The sequence below is a fragment of the Hemiscyllium ocellatum genome, chromosome 10 (genome assembly GCF_020745735.1).
Source record: "Hemiscyllium ocellatum isolate sHemOce1 chromosome 10, sHemOce1.pat.X.cur, whole genome shotgun sequence".
NCBI lineage: Eukaryota > Metazoa > Chordata > Chondrichthyes > Orectolobiformes > Hemiscylliidae > Hemiscyllium > Hemiscyllium ocellatum.
The window spans coordinates 80703876-80728637 of NC_083410.1; the positions used below are offsets into that span (position 1 = coordinate 80703876).

General features: G+C 40.4%; 1 protein-coding gene across 6 annotated transcripts in view; it reads left to right on the plus strand.

Annotated features, from left to right (window-relative positions):
- afdna (afadin, adherens junction formation factor a) overlaps window positions 1-24762 on the plus strand; it is a 224583-nt gene that overhangs the window by 168182 nt on the left and 31639 nt on the right. For all 6 annotated transcript variants that reach the window (XM_060831656.1, XM_060831652.1, XM_060831654.1 and 3 more), the window contains 6 exons: window positions 779-879; window positions 3657-3743; window positions 11429-11494; window positions 13450-13523; window positions 16274-16392; window positions 19138-19332. In XM_060831656.1, the coding sequence (XP_060687639.1) occupies window positions 779-879; window positions 3657-3743; window positions 11429-11494; window positions 13450-13523; window positions 16274-16392; window positions 19138-19332 (642 nt within the window). The remainder of the gene's footprint in view (window positions 1-778; window positions 880-3656; window positions 3744-11428; window positions 11495-13449; window positions 13524-16273; window positions 16393-19137; window positions 19333-24762) is intronic.

The following is a 24762-nucleotide window of genomic DNA, read 5'->3' on the forward strand; positions in this document are numbered from 1 at the left end:
GAGATGAGTTCACTGGGGCAGGAGCATGCTGAGACAATGGGTCGGCCAAGGTGGTCAGGCTTTGGATCTTGGGAAGGAGGTAGAACTGGGCAGTCCGGGGTTCCCAGACTATGAGGTTGGAAGCTGTGGGTGGGAGATTTCCTGAGGTGATGAGGTTCTTTATGGTCTGGGAGATGATGGTTTGGTGATGGGGGGGTGGGGTCATGGTCGAGGGGGCAGTAGGAAGAAGTGTCCTCAAGTTGGCGTTTGGCTTCAGCAGTGTAGAAGTCAGTGCGCCAGACTACCACTGTCTAGTTGTTATAACCTGCTGAGATCTGTCAAATTTGCCTTCATCTGTATTACAGACTTTTAGTTAATTTCATGGCAAAATGTGTGATTTAATTGAATGGTAGAATAAGTTTGTGGAGCTGAACAACTCACTACTCATTCTATTATGAGTGGTATTTCTCTCTACATCAGGCTTTTGTAAAAATAATTCTTAAAAGCTCATTAGAGGAATTAAACGGTTTTGGTCGCGTCTTCTGAAGATGCCTTGAGATTGGTATCAGAAGATGCAGCGAAAGATTTCGATCTGCTTCATAGAGTAAAAAGTCTTAAAGTAACATGATATTTTTAATAAACATGAAATGAAGTGATTATTACCATTTTTCCAAACATTAAGCAATCAACTGGAAACTTGTCTGTTTCTAATTAGTGCCTTTCTCCTCCCCCAAACTTACTGTATTTATGAAAAAATACTACTATCTGCCATATTGTTTAAATCTTTTCTATCTTGTAGGTTTTTGTAGACTAACCAGTCACTCACGATCACCTGGTACGTGGACAGTTTATTTTGAGAGTGCTGACTATGAAAGTAATTTTCCACTTGATACTGAGTTGGTAAGTTGGTAATTTAGAAGGTATATACATTTATTCTCTCCCTCATTGTTTAGAACAAAGTTTAATACTATCTAGAATGGTGTGTCAGCTTTGCTTAATTTGTCAATGATTAGTTGACTTTAATGACTGAAAGGCTACAAGCTTTCATGAAGGTAAATGTTGATAGGTAGGATATGGAATGATTAAAGAGAGCTGAATTGACCAGGTTTGATTTTGCTAATGCACTTACCATGAATCATTAGTAGCATAACCTTGATTATTCAAAGCATATTCAAAATTATTAGATAATAGATTTTCTAAAGCAGAAAGAAATGCCATCTTTATCTAAAATGCTTCACTCTGATCCAAGATTCATCATTATTTACTCTGGTTTTCATCTTTGGTTTCTTTCAGTTACTGGGAATGGATGGCGATTTTGTTTTGGTGATCATTCATTGTGTCTGAAAGTAAACCATTTGTGTCAGTTTTCCCTTTTTAAGACAGGTTTATTTTTATTAGAAACAACTGGAGAAATTTCTCAATCCTTTCAAAGAATTTCTCATCGTCTACAGTGGCTCAGACATTAGCACTGCTGCCTCTCAGCGCCAGGGACTCAGGTTTGATTCCAGCTTTGGACGACTGCCTGTGTGGAGTTTGCACATTCTCCCTGTGTGTGGGTTTCCTCCCACAACATAAAGATGTGCAGGTTAGATGAATTGACCATGCTAAATTGCCTGTAGTGTTCAGGGATGTATAAGTTAGTGCATTAGTCTGGGATAAATATAGGGTGGGGGGAATGAGTCTGGGTGGGTTAACCTTCAGGTCGTGTGGACTTGGTCGGCTGAATGGCCTCTTTCCACACTCGTGTATTCTATGCATCTTCTATAATGTCACCTCGTTACCTTATTGATTGCATGTGAATATATGGTACGGGTATAAATTTTTAAGTGTTTCCTTTTCTGTCTCCAGGCTTCAGTTCATGAAGCGGATTTTGAATTTGAGTTTAGTATCCCAGACATTTATAGTGTCCTGGCTTCTGAATTTTAATAAATGTGTCTAAGTATCCTATTTAGTTTAATATGCATATCTTTTTAATATATTATGTATCATATTCTCTCTCAGTATTTTAACTTTATTATGCCATTTTCTTGCATGTCACCTACTGGCAATGCTGTCTTACTTGATGCTTATTAATTGTCAGAGCCACAATAAAAGGTTCAATAAAACTTTGGCATTTTTTAATGTGTTAGTGTAGCTGCTTTTCAATTCAGCTGATCAGCTTTTTAAAAATTGAGGGAATGAATCATAACCTAGCTGTGAACTTGTAAGGCAATAAGACCCAGGAGCAGAAATTAGGCCATTAGGTCCATTAACTCCAACATTCCATTGTGGCTGATAAGCTTCCCAGTCCCATTCTCCTGCTTTCTCTCCTTAATAATCAAGAGGCTATCTATCTCTGTTTTAAATATATTCAATGACTGAATAAGTTTCTCCTCATCTCCATTCTAAAGGGTCTTCCCTTTACTCCAAAAGGCTGTGCCGTCTGGTCTTAGACTCTCCTGCTAATGGAAACATTTTCGCAATGTCCACTTTGTCCAGACCATTCAGTATTAATTAGATCCCCCTCTCCTCTTACTAAACTCCATCGAGTATAGACCCAGAGTCCCTCAAATGTTTCTCATATTCAACCTTTCATTCCTGGGATCATTCTTGTAAACCTGCTTTGAACACATTCCAGGGCCAGTGAATCCTTCTGAGGTGTAGGACCCAAAATTGCTCACAATATGCTAAATGTGGTCTGACCAGAGCCTTTTAAAGCCTCAGAAGTATATCCCTGCTTTTATATTCTAGTTCTTATTGAAATAAATGCCATCATGTATTTGCCTTCCTAACTATCGACTCAACCTGCAAGTTTACCTTTAAGACAATCCTGAACTAGGACTCCTAAATCCCTTTGCACTTTAGATCTCTGAATTTTCTCCCATTTAGAAAACAGTCTATGCCTCTAATCTTACTGCCAAAGTACATGGTCTCACTTTACCACATTTTATATCATCTGCCACTTCTTTGCCCACTCTCCTAACTTGTCTAGATCTTTCTGCAGCCTCCCAACTGCCTTTCCCTCCACCTACCTTTTGCATCATCTGCAAACTTAGCCAAGTGCCCTCAGTTCCTTCATCTAGATAATTAATGTATAAAGTGAAAAGCTGTAGTCCCAACATTACCCTTGTGCAACACCACTAATCATCAGCTGCTGTTCTGAGAGCGACCCTTTTATCCCCACTCTCTGCTTTCTGCCAGACAGCCAATTTCTATCTATGCCTGTACCTTGCCTCTAACACCATGGGCTCTTATCTTATTCAGCAATCTCCTGTGCAGCACCAGTTGTTCAGGCGTTATTACTGTCCCAAAGCTGAAAACAAAAGGGAAGCAATTTTGCAGCCACCAAATAACTGCAGAATCTAGCAATGATTAACCGTTTTAATGACATTTGAGTACGAATTTAATTAGTGAAATTCCAAGTTAGGTAAATGGTTGTTTATTAAGTTGCCAAATTTAAAAAAAAAACTGAGTTGGTAATTTAAAGTACTTTAAATTAGAAAAGTAATATAAGGAAAATTAGTGCTATTTCATTTTGTCATTAAGAAACAGAATGTATTTCATATTCTCTCTTCACCCCTGTTGTTGATATTGTTGAGGTTCGGATCAGATATTCTAACTGCTGAATTCAAACTGTTGGGCGGTCTCTTCATGTCCTGGGTTTGTATTTTTCACCACATTGTTCTTTTTCTGTTAAGACTGAGCCTAATCGTAAAGAACCAGAGATAATTACAGTGACACTGAAAAAGCAAAATGGAATGGGCCTAAGCATTGTAGCTGCTAAGGTAAGATAATGTTTGCATTTAAGTCCTATGGCTAATTCTGTGACCAAAGTAAAAGAGGAACCTTCAGAATTTGTGGACAGAATTATAAAGTAGTTCTGATCATTTAAGGTGGAGATGAGATTTTTTTTCCCTCTGATCGTCATGTCTTTGGAATGTTCGGAGAGTGGATCCAAAGCCATTGAATATTTTGAATGCAAAGATAGAAAAATACTTGGCTAACAAGGATATTAAAGGTTATTAAAAATAGATCAGATTCTGGAATTGAGGCCACAATTAAATCCACCATGATATTATTAAATGATGAAGCAGGATTGAGGGGCACAACTGTCTGTTACTCCTAATTCATACATTATTTCAATTGTCAGAGTAAATAGCAAAATGTAAGATGATATATGCCAACGCAGAGGTGGAAATGTATTGGCCTGTTCATATCTTCCAAAATACAACTTCCCTGTCATTCTTAACTGTCACTATTTTTAAGTTGCATGAGAAGTAAAGATGAATGACACTCTATCGGAATTGAGCGCTGCTGTTTTTGATGTCCCAACTTTTAACTACTTAGAATAGATGCTTTAACTTTTAAAAAAGTTATGTATGTCTGCTGTTAGTGGTCAGTTGTTCAGTATTGTTGCTAAGATTTGTGTTCCATAAAAGAAATTCACAAAGTCATGAAAGATTAAGAAAAATCAACGTGAAACAGGTGGGTAATTGTCCATTCTGGGAAGAAAAAAAAGCCAATATATTATTAAATTGTATGAGGTTGCATTGTTTTAGAATAGAGACATCCGGGTTTCTTAGAGATGAATTGCAGAAGATTTACGTGCTATAGTTGCAGGTGCAGCAAGGAATCAGAAAAACTAATAAAATGCGTTTTCATTGCAGTTGGAATTGAATGCAAGAGTAAGGAGATTATACTTCAGTTATACAGAGCATTGATGAAACTGCATCTAGAGTACAGGTGAACTGACCATAGGACTACTGTCTCATCAGAGAGATGACTGACTAGTGGTGCTTTAATCTGAGGATCAACAGACCTCGGGTGATGGGAGAATTTGAGAAGAAGTATCCTGCATGATAACCTCAGTCAGTGTGAGAATTGAGCTCATGCTGTTAGAATCATCTAAGCTAAAGAACCAGCTTCTATATACAGTCCTGGTCTTCTGGAAGGATGTTGATAAGTCTGGAGAAGGTTTAGAGGATAGGTCTGTATCTTCTGGAGTTTAGAAGAGTCACCGATGACTTAAAACATAAAAGATTCTGAGGGGAATTAATAGGGTGCATAGAGAAAGGATGTTTCCTCCTATGGAGGAATCTAGAACTAGGCATCTTGTGTAAAAATGAGGATTGCCCGTTTAAAACCAGTGAAGAAATTATTTTTCTCTGAGGGTTTAGAGTACTAAGAGCAGCAAGGAGGGGACATGAAAAGTCCTTGGTTGGTAGGATTAGGGAAAACCCAAAGGCTTTCTATAGGTATGTCAGGAATAAAAGAATGACTAGGGTAGGAATAGGTCCAGTCAAGGATAGTAGTGGGAAGTTGCGTGTGGAGGCTGAAGAAATTGGGGAGACACTGAATGAATACTTTTCGACAGTATTCACTCAGGAACAGGACATTGTTGCCGACATGAATATTGAGTCACAATTAATTAGAATGGATGGCTTTGAGATATGTAGGGAAGAGGTGTTGGAAATTCTGGAAAGGGTGAATATAGATAAGTCCCCTGGGCCTGATGGCATTTATCCTAGGATTCTCTGAGAAGCAAGGGAGGAGATTGCAGAGCCATTGGCCTTGATTTTTATGTCCTCGTTGTCTACAGGAATAGTGCCAGAAGACTGGAGGATAGCAAATGTGGTTCCCTTATTCAAGAAGGGGAGTAGGGATAACTCGAGTAACTATAGGCCGGTGAGTCTTACCTCTGTTATGGGCAAAATCTTAGAGAGAATTGTAAGGGATCGGATTTATGAACATCTGGATAGGAATAATGTGATCAAGGATAGTCAGCATGGTTTTGTGAAGGGCAGGTCGTGCCTCACAAACCTTACTGAATTCTTTGAGAAGGTGACTAAGGAGGTGGACCAGGGTAAAGCGGTAGATGTGGTGTGTATGGATTTTAGTAAGGCGTTTGATAAGGTTCCCCATGGTAGGCTACTGCAAAAAAATACGGAGGTATGGCATTAAGGGTGAGTTGGAGGTTTGGATTAGGAATTGGCTGGCTGGAAGAAGACAGAGGGTAGTAGTTGATGGTAAAGGTTCATCTTGGAGTGCAGTTACCAGCGGTGTTCCGCAAGGATCTGTTTTGGGATCATTGCTGTTTGTTATTTTTATAAATGATCTGGAGGAGGGGCTAGAAGGATGGGTGAGCAAGTTTGCAGATGATACGAAAGTTGGTGGAGTTGTTGACAGTGAGGAAGGATGTGGCAGGTTACAGTGGGATATAGATAAGCTGCAGAGCTGGGCAGAAAGGTGGCAAATGGAGTTCAATGTAGGTAAGTGTGAGGTGATTCACTTTGGTAAGAGTAACAAGAAGATGGGGTTCTGGGCTAATGGTCGGATACTTGGTAGTGTGGATGAGCAGAGGCACCTTGGTGTCCATGTACACAGATCTCTGAAAGTTGCCACCTAGGTAAATAGTGCTGTGAGGAAGGCATATGGTGTACTGGCTTTTATTGGTAGAGGAATTGAGTTCCAGAGTCCTGAGGTCATGTTGCAGTTGTAGAAGACTCTGGTGCGGCCGCATCTGGTGTATTGTGTGCAGTTTTGGTCGCCACACTATAGGAAGGATGTGGAGGCACTGGAATGGGTGCAAAGGAGGTTACCAGGATGTTGCCTGGTATGGTAGGAAGATCGTATGAGAAAAGGCTGAGGCACTTGGGGCTGTTTTCATTGGAGAAAAGAAGGTTTAGGGGTGATTTGATAGAGGTGTACAAGATGATTAGGGGTTTAGATAGGGTTGACCATGAGAACCTTTTTCCACGTATGGAGTCAGATATTACAAGGGGGCATAGCTTTAAATTAAGGGGTGGTAGGTATAGGGCTGATATTAGGGGTAGATTCTTTACCCAGCGAGTCGTGAGTTCATGGAATGCCCTGCCACTATCAATGGTGGACTCTCCCTCTTTATGGGCATTTAAACGGGCATTGGATAGGCATATGGAAGAAAATGGGCTAGTGTAGGTTAGGTGGGCTTGGATCGGCGCAGCATCGAGGGCCGAAGGGCCTGTACTGCGCTGTATTTTTCTATGTTCTACTTAGATTTCCCTTCCTCAAAAGACCGTGGTTGCAGGATTGTTAAGAAGAGTTTTCAGGATGTAGAGTAAAAGTTAAATTCAGATCATTCATGATTTTATTGAATGTTGGCACGGGCTCAAAGGGTCATGGCATGTTTTGATTCCTTGTTCATACAGAGTATTACTTGTGACCTCTAGCTTTTTAAATAAACATCCATGGGAAAAGCTCTGGGTGACAATTTGTTGGTTAGAGAAACTGAAAATCATTATTTGTGGGATGCAGGTGCTGTTGGCTAGGACGGCATTTATTGTCCATTTTTAATTAAGCAAGAGCAAATCAGAGTCCACTACATAGCTGTTGGTCTAGAGTCACATGTAGGCCAGGTGGCAGGTTTTCTTTCCTAAATAGCATTAGTGAACCAGCTGGGTTTTTCCAACAATTGATAATGGCCATCGTCAGACTCTCAATTCCAGATTTGTGATGAATTCCAAATCTGTCGCTTGCCATGGTGAAATTTGAGCCCCGGTCTCCAGAGTATTGCCTGGGTCTCTGGATTAATTGCTGTTATTAACTTCCTTTATAAGCTGGTTGATTCTAGCTCATTGCCCAGATGCTTGCAGGAACTAGCTGAGCATCTTGTGCATCTCTGTTTTCCCTCCATGTGAACTTGAAATTTAATTGCCAGCAAATGGAAAATCCAAGCAAGTTACACAGCTGCCTAATACTTTACAGACTCTCATCTAGGAGTTGACATTTTGTTTTGGGTTTTATAAGTGCAGCCTATGCTCCACGTTATGAGCAACCAAAGAAGCTTGCTGTTTGAATGATTAGCCAATTGCTCATACATGCAGCCTGTATACCTGGCACTGTACTGGCTGAGTAAGTAAAATGCAGTGTTGCTTAGTTGTATGGTGCGATGTAGGAGGTGGTGGCGGGCGAAGTCCTATGCATGCTAATTACAACAGAATCAATTCAAAATAATCCAAGGAGCTTGCTAGACATGTCAAGCTGTTCATTTACAGGGAATGAGTTCCTGAAAATAAAGGAATTTCTCAAACCTGGTGCTTTTTTTGAATTACCAGCCAGCTCAGGTAACCAGTGCTTCTTCCTATTGGTTGAGGTGTTACCATGGAGAAAACAAGCCATATCCTTTTCTTTGAAAATATAATTGGTTGTGGATATTTGAAATTTGATAATGTCTTGTGTTAATCCAGATGAATGCAAGGTGAAAACTTCCAAATATCTGTCCAGCAGTGTTCAAGTGTGTACTACCAGACAATTAACACGTGTATATATAAGAGGACCAAATTGCATAATAATTAAACTTTAGCTCCACAATATCTTAACAATGCCTTAAAAGTTTGTTGCTAGATGGATGAAAATATTTGACTGGCATAATAACTATTAAATAATCTGTTTATGCTGAGTTCTTAAAAATCTATCTGGTCATCACTTATTGGTTAACCTTCTATCCATTCCTGTGCTTATTCATTTAATAAATTAAAGCACAAAATTTAATTTGCTCCTCCTCTCAACATCACCATTACTTAACAACTGTACTTAAATAATTGGTATGCAACTAAGCTGCTTGAGGATCAGCTGAAAAACTTGCTGATGTCATCCTTAGAGTGCATTTTGGTTATCCTGACTTCGAAGTACGATGGCAGCAAACACATGGGAACATTTAAAACCTACAAGTTACATACCATCTGGGTTTGTAAATATCTTGCAGTCTTGCATTGTTACTGAATTCAAAATTCCTGAAGCACTCTTTGACCTGAAATAATAACTCTTCCTCTTTGCACACGCGCTTCCAGACCTGCTGAGTATGTAGAAGATGTTCCATTTTTATTTCAGATTTTTGGCAACTGATTGGCTTTTACTTTGGATTTCCAGCATCTTCAGTATTTTTCATTTTTTAAAAAAAAAATGTTTTAGAATTGCCAATTGGCCTTTGCAGAAAAATGTTCTATATTTTCTGTACTTTTTTAAATGAAGTGCTTTTTGATACAATTCGATAAGCAACCTATCCCTTTTTCTAAGGTAATGGTTAATTATTGAAGGCTTGTGTTATGGGTGGTATGATTGCTTAGTAGTTAGCACTGCTGCCTCACAATGAATATCTGCAAGGGTTTCTGTCAGGTGCACTGGTTTCCTCCCACAGTCCAAAGATGTGCAGGCGAAATGAAATGTGTGGTTTTGGGATAGGTTCGGGGGTTGGGTCTGGGTGAGATGCTGTTTGGAGGGTTGGTGCAGACCTAATGGGCTGAATGACCTCTTTCCATACTGTAGGGATTCTATGTTTTAAGAAAAAATAGTTGTTCTTGTAAAATCCTTAATCACTTTTTATACCTCACACCATATTCTTCTATTAAGCATACTCTGTGCAAACCAACTTCATAATGTTTGCCTCTTTATTCCCTGTATTTTTCTCGGGAGTCTGCATCATACCTCTTCCAATATATTCTTCTGTGAGACACTATACTGAATTGAATGCATTGTGGGACCTAATTGGATCGAACTAGAGCTCTCTATAGCTATAACATAGCGGATATCTCTGCAGTTCTGTTGATAAATACTTCATTCATCTTTTTAGTGTTTTTATTGTACCTGTCTGCTGGCATTGAGCAGTTAGTGAATGTGAGCCTTTTCTTTCCAGTTCAGCTACAAATTCTAAAAAAAAGTCTCAAGTTTGGGAATACTCCTATCTGGGGACTGAGGTGAATGACCTCTCACCTTCCCATAATATTCTGCATTTATTAACTTTTCTGATGTAATTTATCTGTTTCTCTGTGACTATCTACTTCCATCAAAGTGATGTAACATGTCACATGTTTCTTGTATCCTGTTTATGGAGCAAGAAGTCCATCTTCCCTGATCTACCTTTCTGCATTTGAAATTAATGCAGATTTTCTATGGATGATTGACTGCAATCCTCAAGTCAGATAATTGCCCTGCATCCCCCGTATTCCAGCTGAAGCTGAAGTCATAGGCCTGTAATAACCTAGAAATTAAACTATACTTCCCCGCCAATAAAACTGTCACCTAACATAATGTCAGCAAATGTAGATGTACGGCTGTCTTTCTCATTCTGAATCTACTATAGATAATGAAAAGTTGAGACCCCATTATAAATCCCTGGGAGCAGTATTCATTCTAAGCTGCGGGGCCACTTGGATGTTCCCGCACACTGATTGGCATGCCAGTGTGACTCCCAGCATTGACTTCCAGTTTCACACTTGGGCGTTGGAGGTGCATAGCAGAAAATAAATAGAGGAGATGTTGATTTGGCAGCATCCCTGTTCACATCCTTCTAATTTGTCTATTGCCCCATCTGTCTTCTACCTCCTGAAATAATTTCCTATCCAAGATTATGGGTGTCATGCTGAAGTAAAAACGTTTTCTCTTCATAGATGCTAACTGACCTGTTATCTATTTTTAGCATTTTTGTTTGTATTTCAGATTTCCATTAGTCGCAATATTTTGATTCTCTTAGTTTCAGGTTTACCTCTCCTGTCCTTCATGACAATTGGGGAAAATTTGTTAATTTTCCAATTCACTAGGACAATGTGTTTTTTGGAAATGGAGTTGTATCTCAACAACTTTTGTCTTATTTTATAAAGCCCTGAAATGGAATTAACTGAGATCTGGAGATTTTCCATCTTTGATCCCTCGTTTCTTCATCAACTATTTTTAAAACTTGTCTTGAATCTAGAATCCATACAATGTAGATAGAGGCCTTTTGGTCCATCAAATCTGCACTGTCCCTCCGAAGAGCATCCCATCCAAACCAAGCCCTCCACCCTATTCTGTAACCTTGCATTTACTATGACTAATCTACCTCGCCTGCACATCTCCAGACACTGGGGCAATCTTTTATCGCATGGCTAATTAACCTAACCTGCCCACCTTTGGGAGGAAACCAGAGCAATCGGGAAGCCCTTGCAGACACTGGGGAAACCTGCAAATTCCACCCAGACAATCCCCCAAAGTCTGATCCCTGGCAGTGTGAGGCAACAGTGCTATCGTGCTGCCAAGGAATGAAGTTAGAGTCGAGAGTGTGCTGCTGGAAAAGCATAGCAGGTCAGGCAGCGTCCAAGGAGCAGGAGAATCGATGTTTTGGGCAAAAGCCCTTCATCAGGAAGTTCATGGAATGAAATTAGTTCATCCTGTAAATTGATTTTCAAATTGACTATTATCTATGGTACTTCTTCCAGATGTGAATATTAATCCAAATTCTTGTTTATAAATCACCGTTTCCTGATGTCCAGTTTTATGTTGTGTGTTATTAAGGGACCCACATTAGTCTTAACTACCAACAATATTTCCAGATGATTCCAATAAATAATTGATGTTCTGCATCTCCCTAACCTATCTTATGACTGTAGTTTAGTGTGATTTAGCTCAAGTCAATTTATTCATCTGTTTGATACTGATGATCTACTTTCAATGTTCTCAGGGTGCGGGACAGGATAAACTCGGAATCTATGTTAAATCTGTGGTGAAAGGAGGAGCTGCAGACTTGGTAAGTGGATTTCATTCCTGGACTGATTAAGCAGAAATGTCCTACATGCTTAAGCACTGGAGGACTGATCCAGGTTGGATAAGTGAGTTGTGTGCATCCTTTTATAAAGCGAGACATAGTGCAAATAAATGTTGTAATTGTTTATCCATTACCTGAAATTTTTTGGGTAGTCTGATTTAACTATTTTATGTAGGCAATCAGGTCTGCCCAGGATGCAACACTGCTTGAAAATGCATTCTTCTGGTATTCCAGCCCACATTGCTTTGTGGGTGGGGATGGGTGTAACCCATATCTAGTCAGTCATTTATCTCTCTTGCTCTTTGTGACCTTGGCCAATTAACTGTTACATTTCCCTGCACTCAAGATATTATCTGTACGTCTGAAGTTCTTGGATGTTGAGATACCTGAGTTGTCAAAAACTATTTAAATTCCAAGTCTTTCTTTAAATAACTGGCTCGAAATATTTATTGAATAGAAAGTATGGTTTCACGAAATTGAAAAATTTAAAACTTTCCCAATTGAGCATTTCTCCCCAGGTATTCGTGAAAGTGGCACTTGAAATGAGAAAAGGACGTATGTAGTTCAGTACAAATTTGGAATGTTTTAACCATTTGCTGAGGTGTTAAAAATATGTGTGCATTTATAGAATAAAAGTCTAAATTTATTGAAACTGAAATTGTGATTATCTATTTTCTATTTTTCTCATGATTTTAATAACTATAAATAAGTGTCATCAATGAAATAAAAATCTAATTATTTGTAATCAGCTTGTGAATGGATTTCATCACACACGCATTCACAAATGCTGTCAGAAATGGAGGTCGCTTTAAGGCTCACCAGAATTTAATCTGAGAGCTGATCAAAATTAGCTGCTGTTCATGGTGATATAATGGTAATGTCCCTACCTCTGAGCCAGGAGGCCTAGGTTCAAGTCATACCTGCTCCAGCACTATGTAATAACATCTCTGAACAGGTTGATTAGATAATATTTAAGAACACAGGTGAGGGTTCTTGTGGTGCAGTGGTTGTGTGCAAATTCGTCAAGAGTGGGCATTTATTTGGGCTGGAAACCTCTTTGAGTTATTCAGGTAATGTGCATAATATGAATTGTTAACAGCTACTATTCATATTTGTTCTGCCATTGTTTGTATGAGGTATCCTTTGTAATAATTCCAACCTATTAACATGCCAATGAACATGACATAGGTTCATCCAAAGCATTCCTTGGCTGTTGACCTTGTTAATATTCAGAATTGTAAAACTGGTTATTTAACAACTGATGTAAACTTAAATCAAACAAAAAAAGTGAATAAAGTTTCAAAAGCAATCATTTTAACAATTATAGTTAATAAACATTGCATATTAATAATTATTAATAATTAAATTTCCACAAAATATTTAACATCATTTGCTAGGTAATTTGTCTTGCTAGGTCAAGTAAGTTATTTGATAGCTTAATAACTAATGAGTGTGTGCAATGCTCTCTGAAACTGACTTAACTGATAGTTCTAATGCTCAATACATCTCAGCAAGAATGAGAAAGCAATCACGTGGCTACTTGCATCTTCTCATCACCCTTCTCATTGCTCTCTGTGTGCTCGCCTCAGCATTCATTTCTAGCTCACAAAAACAAGCTGATTCATTTTGGACCGCCTTCCGTGATCAATCATTTAAAGGTCTCTAATCTGGTAAAAGCAGAAAATCTGGTAGTCTTTTCCTCTTAAATTCTCTGATTCTTAGTGCGAGTATTCAAATTATTCTTATGACACAAAAAGCTCTTGCAGGTTAGATGTGGCCCATGGACCATTGTTTTCTCACCCCTACTCTGCATAATTTAACTTTTGGAATGAATGGCAATTAAAATTAATCTATGGGTTTGTTTTTTTTTTCACTTCCACCCTAATATATAAGACAAGATGCTGGCTAATTGTTGCATCAATGCTGTGTCTCTGCAGGATGGTCGTTTGGCTGCCGGAGATCAATTACTGAGTGTAGATGGTCGCAGCCTTGTGGGACTTTCACAAGAAAGGTAATGAGTACTTCAGTTTGTTTACTGATTAAATAAAGTGAGATTGATTTGAGTTTTTTTTTTGAAGAGATGATTTTTACAAAAATGAAGGCAGAGCTGCAGGACTTCAGTAAAGCATTTGACCAGGTTCTGCATGGTAGACTGGTTAGTAAGGTTAGTTCATATGGGACCTGGGGGAGCTAACCAATTGAATACAAAATTGTTTTGAAGATAGGAGACACAGGGTGGTAATGGAGGGATGCTTTTTTCCGACTGGAGACCTGTGACCACTGATGTGCCTCAAGGATCAGTTCTGGGACCACTGCTTCTCATCATTTATATAACTGATCTGGATATGAATATAGTAGGTATGGTTAGTAAGTTTGCAGATGACCTCAAAATAGGTGATGTAGCAGACAGTGAAGAGGATTATCTTTAAGTACATTGGGAGTTTGATCAGATTGGCCACTGGGCTGAGGAATGGTACATCGAGTTTAATTTTGGTAAATACAAGGTGTTGCATTTTGGGAAGGAAGACCAAGGCAGGACTTGTGTCGTAAATGGTAAGGCCCTGGAGAGTGTTGCCAAACAAACCTACGCGCACAGGTGCATAATTCCTTGAAAATGGAGTCGCAAGTGTTGACGTTTGCTATCATTGGTCAGTGCATTAAGTATAGGAGTTGGGTTGTCGTGTTGCTGTTGTACAGGACATTGGTGAGGCCAGTTTTGGAATACTGCAGGCAATTCTGGTCACCCTTCTTTAGGAAGGATGTTTTTAAACTTGAGAGGGTGCAGAAAAGATTTGAGGATATTGCCAAGACTAGAAGGTTTGAGCTATAAGGAGAAGCTCAATAGGCTGGGGCTTTTTTCCCTGGAACATTGAAGACTGAGGGGTGACCTAGAGTTCTATAATGTAATGAGGGACTTGGGTAGGGTGAATAGCCACAGTCTTGTTCCAAGGGTGTGAGAAATCCAAAATTAGAGGGCATAGGTTTAAGATGAGGGGGAAAAATAAATTTTAAAAAGGACTTGAAGGGTAATTTTTTCATGCAGAGTGTTGTGCATGAATGGAATGAGATGCCAGAGGAAGTGGTGTAGACAGGTACAATTACAACATTTAAAACCTATTTGGATGGCTGTATGAATCAGTAGGGTTTAGAGGGGTGTGGGTTAAATGCTGGTTCAAGGGACTTGGTCGCACAGGGATATCTGGTCTGCATGGATGATTTGGAGCTAAGGGTCTCTTTCCGTGCAGTATGACTCTGACAGTCAAAGTAATACTATCATTTGGAAAATAATTCCAATCGAAATCTTAACTCGAATGTTTTGAGTGTAAGCTTATTAGGAGTCATAGGAGATGTACAGCATGGAAACAGACCCTTCGGTCCAACATATCCAGGCTGACCAGATATCCCAACCCAATCTAGTCCCACCTGCCAGCACCTGGCCCATATCCCTCCAAACCCTTCCTATTCATATACCCATCCAGATGTCTTTTAAATGTCGCAATTGTACTAACCTCCACCACTTCCTCTGGCAGCCCATTCCCCACACGTACCACCTTCTGCATGAAAAAATTACCCCTTAGGTATCTTTCTTATCTTTCCCCTCTCACCCTAAGCCATTGCCTCATAGTTCTGGACTACCCCACCCCAGGGAAAATACCTTGTCTATTTACCCTATCCATGCCTCTCATGATTTTATAAACCTCTTTAAGGTCACCCCTCAGCCTCTAACGGTCTACGGAAAACAGCCCTAGACTATTCAATGTCTCCCTATAGCACATATCCCCCAACCCTGACAAATCCTTGTAAATTTTTTCTGATGTGGTATGGGGAGCATAAATAGTATAAAAACAAATCTGTCACTCCATTCTGGATATTAATTCAAGCTTCTGCCTCACCTCTGCAAGTAGGCAAGAGCATTAGGAAGACAGACTGCTTCCGCTAAGACTGACCATGCAACTTCCTCATGCTCTGCTAACAAATGGTGGAGGTTATGTAGGGATCAGGTTCAATCCTAAGGATACAGCCTTGGAGTAAAGGGAAGACCTCTTTAGGATAGATATAAGGAGAAACGTCTTTGGCCAGAGAGTGGTGAATCTATGGAATTCACTGCCACAGAAGGCTGTGGAGGCCAGGTCATTGAGTATATTTAAGACTGAAGTAGTTTTTCAAAGTTTGGGAGAAGATTTGTAGCTCGGGTGCTCGTTGTTGTGGTTCTGTTCGCCAAGCTGGGAGTTTGTGTTGCAAAACCGGCCACAGCAGCGGACAGCAACTGACAACCGGAAGCGGCAGAGACAAGCCACTATAAATGCCGGAGGAAACATCACAGAAGCGCTTCACAGGAGGCTCCCAAGCACGGAGGATGTCACCTAGAAAGGGGACGAAACGTTTGCAACACAAACTCCCAGCTCGGCGAACAGAACCTCAACACTGAGGTAGTTTCTTTCGTGTCAAGGGTTATGGTGAGAAAGTTGAAGAATGGGTTTGAGAAACTTAGCAGGCATAATTGAATGGCAGAACAGACTCAATGGGTTGAATGGCCTAATTTCTGCTTCTACATCTTGTGGTCAGAACTTGTGCTGGTAGATACAACACATGGGAGTGAATTGAAAAATGCAAGCTTTAATTTTTTAACTGGGCAGATTTAATTTTAATGAAAGGAATGGTATTTTGTGCTAGACTAGCCGTTTATCAAATATAGTTTTTGAAAATTCTTAAATTCTTGCAATTAAAATTTAAATAATTAAACAAACTCCTCTCTTTCAGGGCTGCAGAGTTTATGACAAGAACTGGTTCTGTGGTCACTTTAGAAATAGCAAGACAAGGAGCTATTTACCATGGTTTGGCCACTCTACTCAACCAACCTTCTCCAATGATGCAGCGAGGTACAAATAGTTATGTTCTTACATTGCAAAAGAATTACAGAAACTTTACAGGGAGATATTGATGGGTTAAGTAAGTGGGCAAAAAGTTAGGAAATGGAGCATAATGTGGAAAATGTGAACGTGTTCATTTTGGAAGGGAGAACAAAAAGTGTTATTTCAATGGAGAAAAAAACTGCAGAAACCTGCAACACAAAGGGGCTTAAGGCATTTGTGTATTAAACACACAAAACACACAAATGCAACAGGTAATCAGGAAGGCTATGGAATGTTGGCCCTCATTTCAAGGGGGTTTAAATTAAGAAAAGGGAGATCTTCCTGCAAATGTGGTGCTGCTGGTGAGACCTACAACTGGAGTACTGCTTTTAAAATAAGTTGTTATTTCATTGAAGGCAGTTCAGAAAAGGTTCAGTAGGATGATCCCGAGTGTGGAGAGATTGTGTTGGGAGCAAAGTTAACCAGGTTCATGGCAATTTAGAAGAATAAGGTGAAACATATAAGATTGTTAAAGGACTTGATGGGTTAAATGCTGAGAGGGTGTTTCCACTCATAGGAGAGTCTAGAACCAGAGGGCCTAGTCTCAGAATTAAGAGTTGCCAATTTAAGACTGAGATGGGAAACTTATTTTCTAAAGTTTGAGAGTCTCAGAACTCCATGCCATAGACAGCTGTTGGGGCGGCGTGCTGGAGTATATTGAAGGCTGCAATAGATCCTTGATCAGTTGGGATTTGAGGGTTTTCGCAAAAGTGGACCTGTGGAATATTGGATCAGCCATAATCCTATTGAATGGCAGAGCACACTCGAGAGTCTAAGTGGCCTGATCTTCTTCCTTTTTCTTATTGTCTTATTAGACTCGAGTGCTCTATCAAACAACATCCAAGAGCATAATATTGTCAATTATATTGGAAAGATACCTTTAGTAACATGTCTTTCCAGCCTGGAGAGTGAAGTTAAATGATTCTCTGTCCTAAAGATGAGCAGGGCAGTTCCGAGTGCAAGAGCAAAATTATTCTCCTAAAATGTTACTGACTTTAAACGTGAACACTGGCTGTAATAGGATAGGGGTCACAGCTATTTATTGTGTGAGGAACAGTAACATAATTTTCCCCACACTGGTCAATTTGTGCCTAGTAGGTGAAGGCCTCCAGCACTAAGCAAGGTGAAACTTACAGGTAAAAACAATGACTGCAGATGCTGGAAACCAGAATCTGGATTAGTGGTGCTGGAAGAGCACAACAGTTCAGGCAGCATCCGAGGAGCAGTAAAATCGAAGTTTCGGGCAAAAGCCCTTCATCAGGAATAAAGTCAGAGACCCTGAAGTGAGGAGAGATAAGCTACAGGAGGGTGGGGGTGGGGAGAAAGTAGCATAGAGTACAATAGGTGAGGGGGTGAAGGTGATAGGTCAGGGGGAGGGTGGAGTGGATAGGTGGAAAAGAAGATAGGCAGGTAGGACAAGTCATTGGGACAGTATTGAACTGGAAGTTTGGAACTAGGGTGAGGTGGGGGATGGGGAAATGAAGAAACTGTTGAAGTCTACATTGATGCCCTGGAGTTGAAGTGTTCCGAGGCGGAAGATGAGGCGTTCTTCCTCCAGGCGTCTGGTGGTGAGGGGACGGTGGTGAAGGAGGCAGTAGATGTTATTTACATGGATTTCAACAAGGCTCCCCATGGTAGGCTGATGGAGAAAGTGAAGTCTCATGGGGTCCAGGGTGAACTAGCTGGGCAATAGGAGACAGTAGTAGTGGAAGGGAGTTTCTCAAAATGGAGAGCTGTGACCAGTGATGTTCCACAGGGATCTGTGTTGGGACCACTGTTGTTTGTGATATATATAAATAATCTGAAAGAAGGTATAGAATGTCTGATTAACAAGTTTTGCAGTGACACTAAGGTTGGTGGATTAGCAGGTAGTGAAGCAAACTGTCAGAGAATGCAGCAGAATATAGATAGATTGGAGAGTTGGGCGCAGAATGGCAAATAGAATTCAATTCTGGCAAATGCAAGGTCTTGCATTTTGGAAGATGCAATTCTACAGCAAGCTATACTATGAATGGAAAAGCCCTGGGGAAAGTTGAACTAGAGAGAGATCTGATTGTTCAAGTCAGTTGTACCCTGAAGGTGGCAATGCATGTCAGTAAAATGGTCAAGAAGGCGTACGGCATGTTTTCCTTCATCAGACGGGGTATCGAATACAAGAGTTAGCAGGTCATGTTACAGTTGTATAGGACATTGGTTCAGCCACTTTTGGAATACGTTCTGGTCGCCACATTACCAGAAGGATGTGGATACTTGGGAGAGGGTACAGAGGAGGTTCACCATAATGTTGCCTGGTATGAAGGGTGCTAGCTATGAAGAGAGGCTGAGTAGATTAAGATTATTTTCAGTTGAGGGACCTGATTTGAATCTACAAAATCATGAGGTGTAGACAGGGTGGATGGCAATAAGCTTTTTCCCATGGTGGGGGACCCAATTACTAGGAGTCACAAGTTCAAGGTGAGTGGGGAAATGTTTAAGGGAAGTATGTGTGGAAAGCTCTTTGCACAGAGGGTGGTTGGTACCTGGAGCGCTTTGCTAGCAAAGCTGGTAGAGGCAGACATGATAGTGTTATTTGATGTACCTAGATAGATACGTGAATGGGCAGGGAGCATAGGGATAGAGGCAGGTTTAAACAGAGAATCTGGATTGGCACAGGTTTGGAGGGCCAAAGAGCCTGTTCCTGTGATGTAATATTCTTATTTTTTCAACGTTCAGCCTCTGATCGTCGTGGCACAGGCAAACCTCGCCCCAAGAGTGAAGGCTTTGAATTGTACAACAATAATCCTCAGAATGGAACACCAGAAAATTCCCCAATGGGTTGGACAGAATACTCTGAACCAAAGAAACCACCTGGGGATGATAGGCTGTTGAAAAACCGAGCAGATCATCGATCTAGTCCGAATGTTGCAAGTAAGCATGTAGTTCTGGACTTCGCTTCATAATTACTGTTGTCAGTTACTTTAAGGTAAACATTTAAGTAGTAAGAGGAATATAAAGTGAACAGAATTTTTATTCTGTTCCTTTTTGGCAGGAAAGTTTCTTCATGATATTAACAATTTTAAACTTGCATGATAACAGTAAACTTTCTGGTCTGCCTTCACTCCTGGATGGTGCAGCTTGGTTTCATAAGTGGTAACCCTCCAATACCTTATTTCAACTGTCCATTGATAGTGAATCTAGAAATAGCGTTTTATTAGATTTCCAGTTCACTACTATTGTCAAGCAATGACTATATACCAATCCCTTCTAACAGTGGTTAGCCAGTGGTACCCCGATCTAATAATCAGAATTAATACTGATATTAGATTGGGGCTAAAAACAGTTTTCTGCATAAATATAGAAATTGTGAAAAGCTAGGCAGCCTCAACTTTTGCTGAACTTGGCGAGGTTGTGTAAGGTTTATAATAAACTGGATTGTGTGCGGATCTATCTCAAAGTAGGCTTAGTTGGCAATGTAAGCATATTTTATTTAAAAGTTTAAACATTTGTCATGTAATACCATGGCAGGAGTGTTGGGATTTTTGTCTCCTGGCATATTCTGGGACATGATCATAACACAGAATCATAGAATCCCTACATTGTGGAAAAAGGCCCTACGGCCCAACAAGTCCACACTGACCCTCTGAAGAGCAACCCACCCAGATCCATACACTTAACCTACACATCCCTGAACTCTATGGCCAATTCAGCTAACCTGCACATCTTTGAATTGTGGGAGGAAACCCACACATGGGAGCAATGTGCAAACTCCACACAGACAGTTGTTTGAGGTGGGAATCGAACCTGGGTCCCTGGCGCTCTGAGGCAGCAGTACTAACCACTGAGCCACCATGACACCCTTGCAGGGAAAAAATAGATTATGTAAAGAAATTTGAAGATAACTGTCTGAATCCAAATCCATATTATTTTAAATAGTGGTGAATAGCCACTTGGACCTGCCAGTTGTCAACCACAAGTTGTAGAGTTGCTACACAGAATATGGTGATTCAACCAAAGAATGTACGCTGGTGTAAGCAGGTGTAATTTTTGTCACACTGTAACAGAATCTCTGAGGTTTTAAGTTTTCTCCCATGTTTGTTAAGGATGACTCACTTAACAGGAAATAAGTGAATTGAAGAAAATTGTGCAGATCTTAGTATTACTGTTAATGCACTTTGGTAATGTGAAGGTAAATCTTGTGTATTTCTTAATTGGAATTTGAAGTAACACTTGAGATTTCTGTTCAAAGGTGATGTAACTTCATTTGTATTTATGTTCAGTACTGAAATTTTAAAATCCTTAAACAGCTGTCAAATTAATATAAAGCAACTTTTCTAGAGACGTTAATGAAATAATATGTTTAATGTCTAAAATTCTGAACTAATTTATAGCAGTGTTATAAAACTAAGAAAATAACCAGATGTAGTTGTTCAGTTAGTTCATAGAATGGTTACAGTATTGGAGACCTTTCAGCTTGTTGTCTATGCCATCTCTCTGGAAAAGCACCTAAGGATATCACTCTGCCCTGTGACGCTGCAAATCTATCACTTTGGACTTTTCTAATTCCATTTTGAAGGCTCTGAGTTTAACTTTTGCCCCCATATTTGGTGCTTTTCAGATGCTAACTAAATGCTAATATAAATTTTCCTTGTTCTTTTCCAATTAACCAACTTAAATTGGTGCCCTGTTTCTTATCCCTGTTGTCAGCGAGAACAGTTCCTACCTAACCACTCTGTCTTGATCTATGACATTGAATGTTTCTATTCCGTCTCATCTCAGCATTTACTTCAAGAGCAGCCTCACTTTGTCCAATAATTAAAAGTTATACAAGAGGAATTCAGGTCTGGCAGCATCTGTGGAGAAAGAAACAAATGTTAATTTTTGAGTCTGATATAACTTCTTTGGAACTGACTCAGTTTTTCCACACACCTGAAGACTTGCATTACTGAAACCATTCTAGTTGATCTTTTCCTTCTCTAAAGCCTTCAAATCATTCATAAAGTGCATGCCCAAATTGGGCACAGTATGTCCAGTTTATGTTGAACCAGAGTTTTACAGAAAAGTTAAGGTTAATTTATTTATTAAGGAATTTATTTATTTGTTTATTATTTGTTATCTTTTTAAAATTACTGAAGTCAGAATAGGGTTAGAAAGAATTGTGTAGTTCACACATTGGTGTGGGATAATTGACTGCACAGCGAGAAACTAACAGTTATCATCTAATTGCTGTTACAGAAATGGAGCTGCAGGGTGAGCAAGGTTGGGAACTGAATGTTGATTGGGATTGAACAAAGGTGGTACAGTAATCATGGAATCTTCAATCTACACACAGACAAGATAAATGTTAATTAGCAGTAACACTGTGGATGCCAATCCTTACTGTGTACACAAGATGGCATTCTCGATCAGTATGTCAAGGAACTAACTAGACAATGCACTATTTTTAAATCTAGTGTTGTGCAGTAAGAAAAGGCAAATTAATAATTTTGTAAAGGAGCATCCTTGAAAGAGTGACCCTAATGAGGACATACAAACTCATGAATTCAGGCCCTTGAGTCTGCTCTGCCTTTCAGTAATATCATGATTGATCTCATTGTAACCTCAAATTGGCATACTTGCCTTCCCCTTGATAATCTTGTCCTTTGCTTAACAAGCATCAGTGTATTGGTGCCTTAAAATATTGAAGAAACCTGCTTCCACCATCATTTTTTAGGAATCAGTCTAAAGATTTGCACCCCTTTTGAAAGAGAGAATTTTGCTTCATCTCTAGTTTAATCGATGACTCCTAAATTTTGTCATTCCAGAAGAGAAATAAACCTCTCCAAATCAGCCCTGTCAAGACCCCTCAGGATCTTGTGTGTTTTAATCAAGTCAGAGTCTTAGAGGTGTACAGCATGGAAACAGACCCTTCGGTCCAGCTCGTCCGTGCCAACCAGATATCCCAACCCAATCGAGTCCCACCTGCCACCACCTGACACATATTCCTCCAAACCTTTCCTATACATATACCCATCCAAATGTCTTTTTAAATGTTGCAGTTGTACTAGCCTCCATCACTTCCTCTGGCAGCTCATTCCATACAAGTACCACCCTTTGCGTGAAAAAGTTGCCCCTTCTTTTCCCCCCCTCACCCTAAACCTTGTGGGCAGCATGGTGGCACAGTGGTTAGCACTGTTGCCTCACAGCGCCAGAGACCCGGGTTCAATTCCCGCCTCGGTGCTCCGGTTTCCTCCCACAGTCCAAAAATGTGCAGGTTAGGTGAATTGGCCATGCTAAATTGCCCGTAGTGTTAGGTGCAGGGGTAAATGTAGGTGAATGTGTCTGGGTGGGTGTGCTTCGGCAGGTCGGTGTGGACTTGTTGGGCCAGAGGGCCTGTTTCCATGCTGTGGGTAATCTAATCTAATCTACCTATGCCCTCTAGTTCTGGACTTCCCCACCCCCAGGGAAAAGACTTTGTCTATTTATCCTATCCATACCCCTCATGATTTTATAAACCTCTAGAAAGTCACCCCTCAGCCTCTGATGCTCCAGGGAAAGCGGTCCCAGCCTATTCAACCTCTCCCTTTGGCTCAAATCCTCCAACCCTGGCAACATCATTGTGAATCTTTTCTGAACCCTTTCAAGTCAGCTCTTACTCTTCTAATCTCTGAAAGTTACTAGCTGAGCCTGTCCACCCTCTCTTTTATAAAGTCACAATCCTTTCCTCCCACCCACTCCCATTCCAGCTATTAGTCTAATAAACTTTATCTGAACCAATCCTTTAGGAATGGAAAAGATTAGTGATGACAAATATGGGCCTACTATGTGCTGAAACAGAAGAATTATGATGGGAAATAATGGAATTGCAGAGAATCTAAACAAATACTTTGTGTCTGCCTTCATGGAGGAAGACTATAAGAAAGAACCAAGGGACCACTCCCCTCCCAACCTTCCTGTAGCATCTGTATCCCAGATTCAAGGTTTGGGAGAAGACTTGTAGCTCGGGTGCTCGTTGTTGTGGTTCTGTTAGCCAAGCTGGGAATTTGTGTTGCAGACATTTCGTCCCCTGTCTAGGTGACATCCTCAGTGCTTGGGAGCCTCCTGTCAAGCGCTTCTGTGATGTTTCCTCCGGCATTTATAGTGATTTGTATCTGCCGCTTCCAGTTGTCAGTTCCAGCTATCCGCTGCAGTGGCCGTTATATTGGGTCCAGGTCGATGTGATTGTTGACTGAATCTGTGGATGAGTGCCATGCCTCTAGAAATTCCCTGGCTGTTCTCTGTTTGACTTGTCTGATAATAGTGTTGTTCTAGTCGAACTCATGTTGCTTGTCATCTGCGTGTGTGGCTACTAAGGATAGCTGGTCGTGTAGTTTCGTGGCTAGTTGGTGTTCATGGATGCGGATCGTTAGCTGTCTTCCTGTTTGTCCTATGTAGTGTTTTTTGCAGTCTTTGCATGGGATTTTGTACACTACGTTGGTTTTGTTCGTGCTGGGTATTGGGTCCTTCGTCCTGGTGAGTTGTTGTCTGAGTGGCTGTTGGTTTGTGTGCTGTTATGCATCCTAGTGGTTGCAGTAGTCTGACTGTCAGTTCAGAAATGTTTTTGATGTATGGTAGTGTTGCTAGTCCTTTGGGTTGTGGCATGTCCTCATTCCATTGTCTTTCCCTTATGCATCTGTTGATGAAATTGTGGGGATATCCGTTTTTGGCAATTACATTCTATATCCCAGAATATTGAGCTGCCAGTACTGTCGTGTCATTCCCATCCCCGCAGATATGTTGCTGTAACAGCTATGATCTCCTAGTCGCATGATTCCATTCATACGGAGTTCATCAGGCCTTTTGCATTAAAATAAATGCAGTTTACTTCATCAATCTTTATTCCCCGCTATGCTATTGCCTGCGTTGTCAATTTAACTTGCTGCCTTTAACATCTCTACTCGCCTCAACCTTCTGTTTTGCCTTACCACTGTTTAGGGTCCCAACCCCCTGCCAGACTTGCTTAAAGCCTCTCAAGTAGCACAAGGACATCTCTGCTCTGGATATTGGTCCCCTACCAGTTCAAGTGCAACCCATCCCTCTTATACACTTCACCTCTGTCACAGAAGAGATCCCAATGATCCAAAATTCTGAATCCCTGCCGTATGCATCTCAGCTACACATTCATCTCCCCTATCCTACTCCTCCCATTAGCATGTGGCACAGCGCGTAATCCAGTGATTACTCCCCTTTAAGGTCTTGCTCTTTAACTCCTGCCCAACGTCCTATGTGCAGGATCTCATCCCTTTTTCTACTTGCTCGTTTGTTCTAATATGTTTAACGACCATAGTCCCCTTTGAGTATTTGCTGTATCCATTCCAAAGTGTCCTTTGCTTTGGCAGCAGG